At 37.2% G+C, this 16072-nt stretch overlaps 1 protein-coding gene across 2 annotated transcripts in view; it reads left to right on the forward strand.

Moving 5' to 3' along the window:
- Positions 1-16072, forward strand: part of ANKRD13C (ankyrin repeat domain 13C) — a 94058-nt gene that overhangs the window by 51560 nt on the left and 26426 nt on the right. For both annotated transcript variants that reach the window (XM_054482936.2, XM_054482928.2), the window contains exons 7-9: positions 2429-2573; positions 7068-7199; positions 10756-10917. In XM_054482936.2, the coding sequence (XP_054338911.1) occupies positions 2429-2573; positions 7068-7199; positions 10756-10917 (439 nt within the window). The remainder of the gene's footprint in view (positions 1-2428; positions 2574-7067; positions 7200-10755; positions 10918-16072) is intronic.

Consider the following 16072-nt stretch of genomic DNA (forward strand, 5'->3'; position numbering starts at 1 on the left):
TGGTATCAAAGAGAAACTAATACTTTAGTAGAAATAGGAAAGTGTGAGCAACATTATTCTTGAGAGTACTAACAAAGATTTTGACCATAAATACAAATAATTAAGAGGTAATCTGTAATCACCGATTGAAAGTATATTTGCACACTTTGTCTTACTTCAGGATTTTCTTGTTTGAAGTGAAGCCTTTAGTTCCTTTTTTCAGTGTTATTTGGCATTTTTTCAGGCTTTCTTCTTAAAAATAATACTTTCTATTCAAATCTTTGCATTTGTATGAAGAACTTATTGTTCTTCATGGCTAATTACATGGGAAAAATTAAAAATATTTAGGTTCATAGGCTTAAAGCCAAGGACTAGTGAGGACTTTAAAATGTCATTGTGATAATTAACATTATTTATTGAGGCATATGTGATGCAGCTTACCAGGTCATCTAATATATCAGGGATATACAGAAAATGTATTACCGTTTTTATTGCAAAATTGTAGAAACACAGATGAAATAAAAATAGGCTGTATCAATTTATATAACTGGGAAGTTTCTATAACTAATTTTACATATCGCTAGACCTAAAATCTCAAAGGTCACCATGTCAGTCTGTCTTTGTCTTTCTTTGTCTGTCTTTCTGTGCATCTCTTTACTCACCTTTTCATCCCCACTCTTGGCAACCCACTACCACTTTCACCTACGATGGGCAAGCAGGGAATGGAGGCAGAAGACTATTTTAGCCCATTTCTTCTTTTATGTAGAGCATAACATTCCCTGATAGCTGAAGCTTGGAGCCAAAATAGTGCACTTACATATAAAATGATCTGTTCCTTTTTGGTATTATCAGGAGCCCACATCTTATAGAGATAGGGGAAGAGTCCCTTTTAATACTGTTTTCTTTTAGGACACATGCTCAAGCAATGATAGGTGTTATTTAATAGTAAAGCTGAATTCTAGCTTCTGGGAGTGGACTAAAATCTAAAATTCAGCTATAAAGCAACAGGCAGGCCCCCCCCCGTGCCACCCCCATGTGAGTTGATGAGTTACTTTTTTAGGGCTTCTTGATACATAAGGCAACCATACTTCCCTCTTTGCTCTGGCTCACCCCTGTTTTCCTGGCAGAATTATCAATAGAGTCACTTTCATTCTTAGATTTATTTATTTTGATGATAAATTCTATGTAACCCTAGTTATTTTCATGCAGCATGTGAGGCATGTTTTATTTCTGTTTTTCCTGTCTAGGGAAACCAAGAGTACCAACTCACTTTGCCTTGTCTGTGATGAGAACTGAAAAACCTACAGAGTAATGAATTCTTACAGTTGCATTAGAAATTCAGTAGCCAGGGTGGATTTTTCACGGAGCCTTAAAGGATCTTCCTGGGGATGTGATCAGCATCTCTTGACTGCAGGGCCAACCAGTTTCTTGGCTTTAGGACTGTGTGTTTTGAGCAGCCATTAGCTGGGGTGATCCTGATCTGGTGATTTATAAAGCCATGTGCAAGATTGAAGCACGTCAGTGTATTGTAAACTTTTTATTTTCAGTATTTTTCCTAATTTCGGCAAGTAGTGCTTTGTGGAATACTGTTTGAGACCAGCGCATTAGGCTAGACCATGACAGGTCCAGGTTACTAAAGAGCACAGTAAACACACAAATGTGTGAATCCATGAGTATTAGATACAGAATGATCTGTAAGGTTTCCAGGGTGTGGAGATATTGGCTGGGAAAGAGAGTATTAGTCCAAATCTGAGAAGTCAAATACAGAGGCCAAGAATTTAAATGGTTTATCAAGTTGAAGGATAAAGCAAGGTTTGGTATCAGATGGTTAGGCATAACGTATGGGTGTATATCAAAAGAGGAGTTCTCAATTCCAAGAATGTGGTCCATCCATTGCTGTCTGGTCTTAAATACTCTGCTGAGCTAGCAACCTGGTCTTAAAGGGATCGAATAGTGTCAGACAGGTCTGCATTCCTTTTCTTCCTTCCCTGTTCACTTTTATTGAGTAGCTACAGTAAGGGAAATGGTAGGAAACAAGGGAGCAGAAAGGGAAATACCCCAAATATGGGGAAACATCTTTTTTTCTGGGTCAGTGAAATATGTGTGTGTATGTGTGTGTGTATATATATATATATAGATAGATAGATATATGTGTGTATATATATATAGATATATAGATATATGTGTGTATATATATATGTTCAGAAAATATATATATTCAGAAAAGTGAAATATAGCTAAAATGGATTATATCTTTAAGTAGTTTTGTTTTTTAATAGAATATTTTGTTTAGTTTTTATCTATAAATTTGTTTTTATCTATAAATTTGACTTTGCAATATGGTATTAGCATCTTGGTTTGAGTTTAAAAGGAACAGCTTATTTAATTATTAGTGAAGTTTTATCAAAATTATATTTGTCAGAGTTTCTCATCTACCCACGTTTCACAGGCTTGACACAACTCTCATAGACTTTACTGACATGAAGTGCCAACGAGGGGATCTAAGCTTCATTTTCAATGGGGATGCGGCGCCCTCTGAGTCTTTTGTAGTATTAGACAATGAACAAAAAGTTTATCAGCGAATACATCATGAGGTGAGCATGTTGTCTTATCAATATTCCTTTAAATCGTTAAAAAAAAAGTATAGGTTTTTAGCCAAACCTCAGTATAATTTGCTTAAAAGCTTAAGGTGTAATTGAGATGGTTTGTTCCTAAAGCTATAGTTTCCTGACCACTAGCTTTCTTTTCTTTCTTCTTTTTCTTTCTTTCTTTTTTTTTTTTTTTTTTTGAGACTGGAGTCTTGCTCTGTCACCCAGGCTGAAATGCAGTGGCGTGATCTAGGCTCACTGCAACCTCTGCCTCCCAGGTTCAAGCAATTCTTCAGCCTCAGCCTCCAGGATAGCTGAGACTACCAGCGCCCGCCACCAAGCCCGGCTAATTTTTGTATTTGTATTTTTAGTAGAGGCTTGGTTTCACCATGTTGGCTAGGTTGGTCTCAAACTCCTGACCTCAAACGATCCACCCACCTCGGTCTCCCAAAGAGCTGGGATTACAGGCGTGAGCCACTGTGCCTGGCCTGTTTTCATTTTTTATATTTCTATCCTCTGGTCTCCATCTTGACCAGTCCATTGAGGCTGCTGAGAATTCAACTGATTATCTCCTAGATCAATGAACTCCAGCTTCTTTTCATTTGTTGAACCTGTGCTGGACCTTTACCATGTATTATCTTTTTATCTTACCTTCTTTTAATGTTGTTGACCATCTTCATTTTATCTCCTTAATATGAATACTTCTTTTGGCTCTGTCTGCAGTCTTACTTTTCCTAACTCTTTGGCTGCCTTTCCTTTCTCTGTCCTTTCCCTCTTCGAGTATGACATGATTTTCCTTCTCTCATGCCATATCTTTGTGTTAAAAAAACCATTGATATGCCCTTGATGTGGTTCTCATTTTTACAAACTGCCAGAATAATCCCTTCCATTCCCACAGTCCTATAGGTTGATGATTTACAAATACATGTTTGTGTCCGTACAGTTCTGAGTAGAGGCTTATCTGTTTAAATGCCTAATGGATATCATGTGTGTCTCCCAGGTACCTCAAAATTCACCTTATTTAAAACTAACCTTACTACTTTTCCTCCAAACCTGCTCTTTTTCCTGTTTTTCCTCTTTTGAAGAATGATGTCATTCTCTATTCAGTCAGAAACCTAGGAGTTATTTTTGATATCTTTTCTTGTACTCTATGTTTTCTCATCAGAGCACATATCTGGTCATTTTTTTCTCCTTAATGTCTCATTATTATTCCTCTTTTATTCACACTGTCACTACTGTAATTTAAATATTCATTATTTCTCAACTGGACCATTGGAAAGTCTTATAAATGATCTTCCTGGCTCCCTTCTCATCTGCTTCTAAATTATCCTACATGTTGGAGATACATTAAACTTTAGAAACACATTTATGAAACCTTACTTACTTAGAGATACTTAAAAAGTTCCCCATTACCTAAAGAGTGAAATCTAATCTCCTTAGCATGGCATGGTTCCTTTTGTCACCTGAGTTTTGCTCACCTTTCTAGCCTTTTTCTTACCTTGCTATTTTAGATACCCTCATACTGCACTCTTGGCAGTTTGTCAGATGTGCCAGGCTATTTGGGGCTTTATTCCTTTGTTCATGTTCTTTCCACTTCCTGGAATGCTTTTCTTTTTGCACCCTCACACCTGTAGGGCATGCACTTGGTGTTACTTTCTCTCCCACCAAATGACTTTTGTTGTCCTTATGCTCCTATTAAATCTGGAACCGTAAAGCTTCTAATGTTACATTTACTGACATGGCTTTTTTCCCTTCTATTGGTCTAAGCTCCTCAAGGGCATGGGGTTCTTTTTGTTGTATTCCCTGGTATCTAATACAGCATCAGTACATTCTACGCTATAGGTTGCTAAACTCTTTCTGTGAAGGAAGAGATAATAAATATTTTTAGATATTAAAATATATTTGTGGGCCATATGGCCTCTGTCACAACTACTCAACTCTGCTGTTGTTAAAAGCAGCCACAGACAATATGTAAATAAATGAGTATATTCCATTATGATTTTATTCATAAAAATAGGCAGCTGATTATAGTTTGCTTACTCATATGTGAGACTCTCAAATATTTATTAAATAATTTGACCTCTTACTTATGAAATGACAACAGGTTAGCCAACTAGGCAATAAGTGAATTGGAAATAGGGTCTTGAAAGAGAAGCTAGAAGTTAAGGCTAGTAGTCCATAAGTATTTGTGAATGTCATAGTATTACCAAAGAACTGGTATTAAGGGTACCAGTTTTAAGGTATTAAGGTATGTATGTACTGGTATTAAGGTATGTATGTATACATACATATATGTATTATGTATTTTATAATGCCTACAATACAGGAAAGATAGATTTTGAGCAGTATTCCTTAGGGCAGAGAATACTTGTTGTTTATCCTAATATGTATGTATGTATAAGTAATAACTTCATTAAATGTTGAAGCAATGTAATTAATTAAAACAGCAGATCTTTTTCAGTGATGTGGTTAAGAGATAGTCTATGATTTATATAAGAATTCTGTTCCAAAAGTTTATTGAAAATAGGATGTTTGAAATGTAAGGCAAATTTGCTCATAGACAATGGGTTATACAGTGTTCAGTTTCCAAGCTAATATATAAAATTCTAGTTGATTCATAATATATTTGAAGTATAGTGTTTAACAGTTCTGTTTAACTACTGCAACCTAACTTTTTTTTAAAGAAAATTGTGTTCAGAATTAATTTGGGTTACCAGGAATACATTTTCACCTATTACGGCTTTAGCAGTAACACCAAGATTTTGCATTCTTTACTTGTAGGGGTAGAGGAAATGGTACTGTCCCAGGCCCAAGCCATTGCTATTTTTTTGTTTGTTTGTTTTTTGTTTTTTTGAGACGGAGTCTCTCTCTGTCTCCAGGCTAGAGTGCAGTGGCGTGATTGATCTCGGCTCACTGCAACCTCCACCTCCCGGGTTCAAGTGATTCTCCTGCCTCAGCCTCCCGAGTAGCTGGGACTACAGGCGTGTGCCACCATGCCCGGCTATTTTTTTGTATTTTTAGCAGAGACAGGGTTTCACCATGTTAGCCAGAATGGTTTCTATCTTCTGACCTCATGATCTGCCTGCCTCTGCCTCCCAAAGTGCTGGGATTACAGGCATGAGCCACTTAGCCCGGTCGCCAATGGTATTGTTTTTGGAAATTCAGAAAGGGCCGGGCGCGGTGGCTCATGCCTGTAATCCCAGCACTTTGGAAGGCCGAGGTGGGTGGATCATGAGGTCAGGAGATTGAGACCATCCTGGCTAACACGGTGAAACCCCGTCTCTGCTAAAAATAAAAAAATTAGCCGGGCATGGTGGTGGGCACCTGTAGTCCCAGCTACTCGGGAGGCTGAGGCAGGAGAATGGTGTGAACCCGGAAGGAGGAGCTTGCAGTGAGCCGAGATTGTGCCACTGCACTCCAGCCTGGGCGACAAAGCAGGACTCCGTCTCAAAAAACAACAACCACAACAAAAAAACAGAAAGGGACTCTATGTAGGTTAAAGTTAGATGGTGAAGAATAGAAAATGGGCCTCTTGGGAACCTAGAAATAAGGAGGTTTGGAGAATGGAGCCTCTAACTATTGTAAACCCTAGGGACAGTTATTATTCTCCAGACAACTCCCTAGGTTTTGCCTTTTTTCTTCCTTATAACGTCTTAAATATTAGTTAGGGTATCTCTCTTGGAGTATTATGGAATAGAATCTCATCTTATACCTGCTCACTTACTCTTCTATACTTGATCGTTTAGTCTTCTGTCCCTGAAGCAAGCACAAAACTTTCCTTTTTTCTCATATAAAAAATAATTATTGCTCAATTATTATATACCAGCACTAGGGAATGTGTACAGGATAAAACCTGAAGCATGACTACTCATTAAGTTTAGAAATCACGGTTGATATTTATGGATTCCTTTCCATTTTATAAGGAATACAGAAAAGATCCCTTCTTACTTCTTTTCCTTCCTTCTCTCTCTGCTGCTTCCCTTCTTCTATCCCTCCCTTCTGTTCTCTCCTTCCCTTCTTCCACTTACAATTTATTGGGAAAGAAAGGCTCAAATGACAGTGATGGATCTTTGCATTAAAAAGAACTAAAGTAAGATTAATCTATGTTGAAAGAAAAATATCCTTTATCTGGGCTTTTTTCTCAGATCTGTCAACTTAATTCTTAAAGTTGTTTTTAAAAATTGCTCTATGGACTATACAGTTTTATAATGGGTGATCTAGTACTGCTTCCGTTACATATCTGTAACAGGGTAATAGTACTGTATTTCATGTGTCCTGCTTTTATAGATTCATAATTAGTCATAATACTTAGAGAAGATATTAATATGTACAATTTAAACATTAATTCTTTTTAGAGTAAGTAACACTTCACATTATTTAGAAACTATCCTTTTTGTCTTTAAAAATTGGTAACATTATAATTGTTGATATTTTAATATGTAGCACTACGAACTTTTGAAAAACCTAGATTTTTATATTTAACTTTTGCTCCCATCCCAGGAATCAGAGATGGAAACAGAAGAAGAGGTGGATATTTTAATGAGCAGTGATATTTACTCTGCAACTTTATCAACAAAATCAATTTCTTTCACGCGTGCCCAGACAGGATGGCTTTTTCGGGAAGATAAAACAGTATGTGTAAATCTAGATTTTTAAACTTTAAGCATTGTTCGGTATTTAATATTTCCAAAATAATGTGATGGAAATGCAAGAAGTAGCTTAACAGAATTGTCTCCAAGTAGTTTTTTTCTCCCTTCCTTGAATCCCGATAAGGAATTATAATGGATGGTTAGAGTCAGAATGTGTCCTTGGAGAATTCAGGAAAGAAAGCTGAGCTCATTTGAATTCTGTGTCAGGAAGGACTCTTATTGCTAGCTGTCTTGTTACTATACAGGGAACAATGTTTTCACATGATTCCATTCTATTTCTAGTGCTTTATTCGATAAGAAGACTACAAAAAGGGATAAACTTGACTCTATTTCCCTGAACCTGTTTTTCTCCCTACTTTAGACTTCTCATTGACTTAATATTTGTTTCTTGTATTCTATACATATGACTAAGATTAAATAACCTTACATTTCTGCAACACTGTAGAAATGTTAAATCAAATCTCAGTGGAAGTTCCCCCATTAGTGTAAATTATTTCCATAATTCCCATTGTATCTGTCAGCAAGAGGTTATATAAGACTATTCAAATATATATTCGAAAAATTTTGAGGCTAGGCGTGGTGGCTCATGCATGTAATCCCGGCACTTTGGGAGGCCAAGGCCGGCAGATCACGAGGTCAGGAGTTCGAGACCAGCCTGGCCAACACGGTGAAAACCTGTCTCTACTAAAAATACAAAAATTACCCGGGCGTGGTGGTGCATACCTGTAATCCCAGCTACTCGGAAGGCTGAGGCAGGAGAATCGCTTGAACCCAGGAGATGGAGGTTGCAGTGAGCTGAGATGGCACCACTGCTCTCCAGCCTGAGACAGAGTGAGACTCCGTCTCAAAAAAAAAAATGAAAAAATTAAAAAAAATTGAATGAGCTGTATGAAGAAGCATGTTCATAAAATTTTAAATTTAGCAGTAAGTGACCACATCAAGTCAGGTTCAAGATTGACTTCTGTTAAAAATTATATTTATTTTTATTATACACAGTGAAATGAATATATTCTCGCTGGAGAAATAAGAAAAATAGCATTATTAGGGTTCTCTGAGAAACAAAACCAATAGATAGAGAGAAGGGGAGTGGAGAGAGGAAGAAAAAAAGAGTAAGGGGGAGAGGAGAAGGAGGGAGAAATTGATTTATTTTGAGGAGTGGTTCATGAAATTGTAGGAGTTGGCAAATCTGAAATGTAGAGCAATCTAGCAGGCTGGAAATTTAGTGAAGAGTGGATATTGTGCTCTTGAGTTAGAAATGTTCAGGCTTGGCCTCCTGGGCAACATAGCAAGACCCTGACTCTACAAAAAATTTAAAAAGTAGATGGCTGAGGTGGCACAAGGCTATAGTCGCAGGTACTTGGAAGGATGAGGTGAGACGATTACTTGAGCCCAGAAGGTTGAGGCCACAGTGAGTGATCACACTACTGCACTCTAGCCCGGGTGACAGAGTGAACCTCTGTCCAAAAAAAAAAAAAAGAGAGAAAAAGAAATCTGCAGGCTGGAAACTCAAGCAGGGTTTCTGTGTTGCAGTTTTGAGGGAGAATTGCTTTTTTTTTCCTGGAAACCTCAGTTTTTGTTCTTAAGGCCTTCAAACTGATTAGATTAGGCCCACCCACATTATGCAGAGTAATTAGCTCTACTTAAAGTCCATTGATTGTTAATCACATCTAAAACATACCTTCACAGCAACATCTAGACTGGTGTTTGACCAAACACCTGGCATCATAGCATAGCCACGCTGACACGTAAAATTATCATGTAACTTTATACATAAAGCTAAAAAGCCCTCCTTGACCACTGCCCACATCCCACATCCCCTTGCAGAATGTCACCAGTTATTATATCCTCCAGACCTTTTTTATGGTCTCCATACATAAATATGAGCTCATAATAATAGTCTTTTGTTGTTGATGCTTACTTGTTCATAAAGTGTCATGTCATATCGCATCTACTGTTTTGCAGCTAGCTTTTTTTCCTCATTCTTTAGTATGTTGTAGAAGTCTTCTCTTATCAGTACATGTAGTGCTAGTTCACTCTTTTTAGCAATTGCATAGTATTCTATATGATGGATATACTGTAACTTATTCAGTCTTGTTTTTGGACATTTAAATGAATAGACACATATTTGTGTCCAGTTTTCTGCTATTATAAATGACGTGTTTATCATCCTTTTACATGCCTTTGCCTATTATAAGTAGCAAGAAATTAAGTGGCTGGATAATGGGGAATACACACTTAACATTTTGTTGATATGATAATTTACATTTACTAAGTGGTTTTTCATTATAAGGTTTCAAAAACTGATAATTACCACCTGGTTATTTCCCAGCCACAGAAATCTGTTAGGAAATCTAAGCTCACTGATTTTCCTCTCTAAGCCTAATGGCATTATAGCATTCTCAGTTGTGAGGTCCTACATTGCAGTCCATTTGTTGGCTTTAAAGTCTTATTTGTTTGTACTTTGTTCTTCTGGGCAGCATTAGATGGATCACTTCAAGAGAAGATAAAAATTGAAACTGCTAATCATCTAGTACTACTGCTAAGCAGCTCAAAGCTCTTGAAGCATCTAGGTGATCTTCTTAAATCTTTGACAGGTAAGGAGGGAGTCAGTTAATACTTATGGTTCCCATTTTGTAGGTAGAAACAGGTGCAGAATGCTTTGCTTTTTTTGCAAGGTGGACTGGAACACAACTCTGAACATGTAGTTTTGGAATGTCAGTAAACAGCAGCAGGGTGGAGACATGTGATTTACATGCAGATAGAAATGGGAAGCTTGTTTTCAGTAAGTTATTTATCTTTTTTTTGTTTTTTTTAAGGAAGGTATGTCAAACTCTGAATACCTGTGGGTCTGAAAAAGGTAAAAGTTAATGTTGAAGGTTTAAGAGGACTTTATTGAAAGAAAGTAATGACTTTTCTTGATGTCCTTTATACCACTTGAGTTTCCCTAAAACACTTTAATTGTATTGGTGAGCAAGGGTACTCTTTTCTTTGTTGAAAACAAGCAGCTGTAACTTGAAGTTTGGTGCCTGTTAGAGAATAGAGAATTTGAATAGGTCATTAATTCTGGTTGTACTAGAGATTCTTATGTGACGTGGACTATTTATTTCTTTTTATTCCACTTTTTTTCTATCTATAAAATGGGAACAGTGTTATCCCTGACCCCTCCTTGTTACTCGTGATATTTGACTGCCAGCTCAATAGTTTTGAGATAGCTTTGTGCTACTTGGGAGTAGGATCTAAAGAAATGCTATATGGCAATTTTATTTAAAATCATTTGCAAATTAACTACCATACATTTTTGTGTATTTTAAATTTCTCTTTACTGATTTGAAGTGTATGCTTTTGTGTATTTTTTAACTTATTGAATAACTTAGATGTATATATTGTATAAACCTAGAAAATGTAAAATAATTTGATAATTTCAAGTACCAAAGGAATATTGATTTTCACCTACATGTTACATATTTATGGAAAATATATTACCTTGACACTTTTTTTAACCTAAAAATTTTACTTTTAAATATTTGCTTTTGTTTTAGGAAAGAGTAGGAAACTTTTTGGCAGACTTTTATCTGGTGAATGGACTTGTTTTAGAATCAAGGAAAAGAAGAGAACATCTCAGTGAAGAGGATATTCTTCGAAATAAGGCCATCATGGAGAGTTTGAGTAAAGGTGGAAACATAATGGAACAGAATTTTGAGGTATAATTTTTAATTCTCCTAATTTGTAGTTTTTCTAAGAAGAGAGGGGATAGATTTCATTCTTGGTGGCATTCACTCTTGGTGAGTATATAAATATACTCACAGCTTTTATTTACTATGTGTTTCCTTTTTCTGTGAATCTTCATTTCGTTGATGTCATTATTATGAAGACGACGAAAAAGAAAAAAATGTCTTTTGGGATTTTTTTGTGAATCTGTACTTTATCTTTGAGTCTTCATTAATAAATAGATTAAAAGCGTGAAACCTAATGTTATTATTATTGTTTTGAGACAGATTCTTGCTGTGTTGCCCAGGCTGGAGTGCAGTGGCTCGATCTCGGCTCACTGCAACCTCTGCCTCCTGGGTTCAAGTGATTCTCCTGCCTCATCCCCCCCAGGTAGCTGGGATTACAGGCGCTGCCACCAGGCCTGGCTAATTTTTGTATTTTTGGTAGAGACAGGGTTTTACCATGTTGGCCAGGCTGGTCTCAAACTCCTGACCTCAAGTGATCTTCCTGCCTCAGCCTCCCAAAGTGCTAGGATTACAGATGTGAGCCACTGTGCCTGGCCCCTAGTGTTATTTATTTATTTATTTATTTAGAGACGGAGTCTCCCTCTGTCGCCCTGGCTGGAGTGCAGTGGCAAGATCTTGGCTCACTGCAACTTCCGCCTCCTGGGTTCAAGCGATTCTCCTGCCTCAGACTCGCAAGTAGCTGGGATTACAGGTGCTTAATTCTTTCTGCTTTGCTAATCAAAATCCGCTGCTTTGAAGGCCCAGCTAAAGATCCACCTACTTCATGGTGTCATCTCTGACTTATACCTTCCCATATATTTGTTGTTTAGCATATGTTTACTGAAAGCATGCTATATGCAAAGAATTGTGTGACAGTAAGGAAAGGGGAGGAGAAATTAGGAAATAAAAGATGTATGAGACATGGTAATTGCTTCTTAAATCTTATTCCTCTGTGAAGTGAATTAGATGCATTCTTAAATTTATTTTTTATTTGTATAATTTTATAATTCCAAAAAAATACTAGAGTCATACAAAGAATTCTTGGACACCTTCATCAAGATTTCCCAGATGGGCCTGGGTGCGGTGGCTCACACCTGTAATCCCAGCACTTTGGGAGGCCAAGGTGGGCAGATCACCTGAGGTCAGGAGTTCAAGACCAGCTTGGCCAACATGGTGAAATCCCGCCTCTACAAAATTAGCTAGGCATGGTGACACATGCTTGTAATCCCAGCTACTCAGGAGGCTGAGGCAGGAGAATCACTTGAAACTGGGAGGTGGAGGTTGTGGAGCCGAGATTGCGCCATTGCGCTCCATCCTGGGCAACAAGAGCGAAACTCCATCTCAAAAAAAAGAAAAAATTTCCCAGATGTTAACATTTTACTGCCATTTGTATAGCACTGTTTTTCAAACTGCAATATAGGGATCCTTTAGTAGGTTATAAGAAATTAATTTAGTGGTCCATGACTACTTTTTTTTCCTTTTCTCCCCTCAGTTGTTGGCAATACTTAAAAAAATTAGTATCTAAATAAAAATGGTAGGCCAGGCACAGTGGCTCACACCTGGAATCCCAGCACTTTGGGAGGCCAAAGTGGGAGGATTGCTTGAGTCCAGGAGGTGGAAACCAGCCTGGGCAACAGAGCAAGACCCTGCCTCTACCAAAAAAATAAAAATTAAAAAAATTAAAAATCAGCTGTGCACAGTGGCATGAGTCTGTAGTTCCAACTACTTGGGAGGCTGAGGCAGGACGATCACTTGAGCCCAGAAGACTGAGGCTACAATGAGCTATAATCATGCCACTGCCACTGCATTCCAGCTTGGATGACACAGTGAGATCCTGTCACAAAAAAAAAAAAAAAGAAAGAAAAATCAGAGCACATTACACATAATGAGAGTCATTACTACTTCATGAAACAATAGTTTCAAGAGTGTGTGTGTTGTATAAACATGCACATGTGTGAGTGCCGGATTGTAATATAAATTGTGAGTCACAGTTATAAAAAGGTTAAAAGGCTACTACATACTACAAAGAGGCTTGAGTTGCTGGAATGTTTAGTCCTTTCCCTATAGTATTGTCCTGGATTCTATGTTTTAGTGGTGATCAGAGTTTCCAGAATAGTATGGCAGATTTCAACTAATTCATGGTAATACTATGTTTGTCAGTAAAACATTTTAATATTTAGAAAGATCATATATTGAGTGAATCAGCCATAGTTTAGTTGAGTACATTATGTAAAATGTTTAAAATTGTGATCATGCCACTTTAGTGTGATCTTATCCCCTTCCTGCCACATCTCATTTGTGCTCCTCATTTTTCTTCTGACTTTGGGATAAAGCTTCACCAGACTTCATTTTTCCAGGACCTGCTAGTATTTACTGATCTCTTGGTCAGTAGGAAATACTGGATAAAATGCAGTCGGGAAATAGAAGTGGAGATGAATTAATAGCGGGAATGCTGAGCTCAGTCTTTGACAGGGCTGCTATCTTCTCCCATTGTTGACCAGACAAAAGCCCATCTCTTTGGACTTATATTGTGATTTAAATTTTATTAAAGTTCTTTTGAAAAAAGTGATTTTGTTGTGTTGGTGGTTATTGCTACTTTTTTAAAAATTTGGGCAACACAGGCTGGGCGAGGTGGCTCAGGCCTATAATCCCAGCACTTTGGGAAGCTGAGGTGGGTGGATCATGAGGTCAGGAGATCGAGACCATCCTGGCTAACATGGTGAAACCCCATCTCTACTAAAAATACAAAAAAAAAAAAAGCTGGGCGTGGTGGCGGGCGCCTGTAGTCCCAGCTACTCAGGAGGCTGAGGCAGAAGAATGGCATGAACCCCCGGGAGGCAGAGCTTGCAGTGAGCCGAGATCGTGCCACTGCACTCCAGCCTGGGTGACAGAGTAAGACTGTCTCAAAAAAATAATAATAATAATTTGGGCAACAAACTAATCTGGGATAAGATATGGAAATAAGACTTTATAGAATGCTGTTTCATGGACTGTTTGCCAGTTGCCTCTTCTGGTCTGATTTATGTACATTTAAACTTACGATAGACAACTTGATTTTCTTAAGGGCAGAGGTTGTAACCGGATGTATTTGGATAGTTAAAGAGGTCTTTAAGTAACATTTTAAGCAGCTGTACTTTGGAAGTTGAAATTAAAACATAGTTTAATGCCAGATAGCTACATAATGGAAACAAATTAATATTAAATTAAATAATTAAGCTTTCAACTTCTAATCAGAAATTAAAGGAAACACTTCCCATATGAACCATAGGATTTTGAACTTTATAGTTGATGAATATTTAAATTCAATTTGTCAGTTTCTACAGAAGATAAAAAACGTGGTGGGATTTTGATTGGGATAATGTTGAATCTGTAGATAAATCAATTTCAACATAAAAGCCTGTTTGAATTTTTTTAAATTAAGCTTTTTATTTTGAAATATTGTAAATTCACATACAGTTGTATGAAATCATACAGGGATTCCATGTATGCCTCACCCAGTTTCCCCCAATGATAATGTCTTACCAAAGTGTAGAACAGTATCATGGCGAGGATATTGGCATTTGTATTCAAGACACAGAAGATGTCTGCCACCATACAGTCCCTCATGTTCCTCTTTTATAGGCACATTTGCTGCCCCTTAGCCTCTCTCTGTCCTTTATGCCTGGCAATCACTAATCTGTTCTTCCATTTCTTTAGTGTTGCTGTTTCAAGGATGTTCTATAAATGGAATCATATAGTACTTAGCCTTTTGAAATTGGCTTTTTTTTTTCACTTAGCATAATTCCCTGGTGATTTATCTAAGTTGTATGTATCAATAGTTTGTTCTTTTTTTTGTTGAGTAGTATTTCATGGTATTAGTCACAGTTTGTTTAACCATTCACATGTTGAAGAACATCTGGGTTGTTTTGGGCCATAATGAATTAAGCTGCAAAAAACATTCACATATAGGTTTTTGTATGAATGTAATATAAGTCTTCATTTCTCTAGGATAAATGCCCAAGAGTGTTGTTTCTATGTCATGTGGTAGTTAGTTGAATGTTTAGTTTTGTAAGAGACTGCCAAAGTGTTTTTCATTTTACATTCCTATCAGCAGTGTATGAATGATCCAGTTTTTCTACATCCTGGCCAGCTTTTGGTATTGTCATTATTTTCTATGTTACTCATTCTGTAGTGTTCAATGCAATCCCATTTTGATTTAATTGCATTTTCCTAATGGCTAATGATATTGAATGGCCATCTCTTCATGGCTTATTTGCTATCTGTATATCCTCTTCTGTAGCATGTCTCTTCATGCCTTTTGCTCTTTTCCTAATTGGATTTTCTTTTTTTCATTACTGTTGAGTTTTCAAAGTTGTTGTTTCCGAGACAGGGTCTCACTGTTTTGGTCAGACCGGGGGTGCAGTGGCACGATCTTGGTTCACTGCAGCCTTGACCGCCTCAACTCAAATAATCCTCCCACTCAGTCTCCTAAGTAGCTGAGATTACATGCATGCATCACCAAGCCCAGTTAACTTTTTATTTTTATTTTTTATTTTTTTGTAGAGACAAGGTCTCACCGTGTTGCCCAGACTGGTCTCAAACTCCTGGGCTCAAGGGATCCTCCTACCTCAGCTTCCCAAAGTGCTGGGATTATAGGCATGAGCCATTATGCCTGGCCCAAAGTTCTTTATATTTTCCAGATGTTAATTCTTCATCAGATAGGTGTTTTGCAAATATTTCCTCTCACTCCGTAGCTTGTCTTTTCATCTTCTCAAAGTGGGCTTTCATTGAAAAAAAGTTTATCATTTTGATGACATCCAATATATCATTTTTTATCTTATGTCACATGCCAAATCTGAGAACTTTTTGCCTAGCACCAGGTTCCTAGAATTTTCTCCTGTGTTTTTTTTCTAAAAGTTTTATATCTTTATATTTTACATTTAAGGAAATGACCATTTTGAATTAATTTTGTGGAAAGTATGAGGTTTAGGTCAAAGGTTTATTTATTTTTTTTGCCTTGGATGCCCAGTTGCTCCAGCATCATTTTTTGAGAAGTCTGTTCCTCCTCCATTGTATTGTCTGCTGAGATTTGTATAGGGATGGTGTTGAATCTATAGATCAATGTGGGGAGACTTGATATCTTAACAATATTGAATCTTCTGTT

This window comes from Pongo pygmaeus, chromosome 1, assembly GCF_028885625.2.
Source record: "Pongo pygmaeus isolate AG05252 chromosome 1, NHGRI_mPonPyg2-v2.0_pri, whole genome shotgun sequence".
NCBI lineage: Eukaryota > Metazoa > Chordata > Mammalia > Primates > Hominidae > Pongo > Pongo pygmaeus.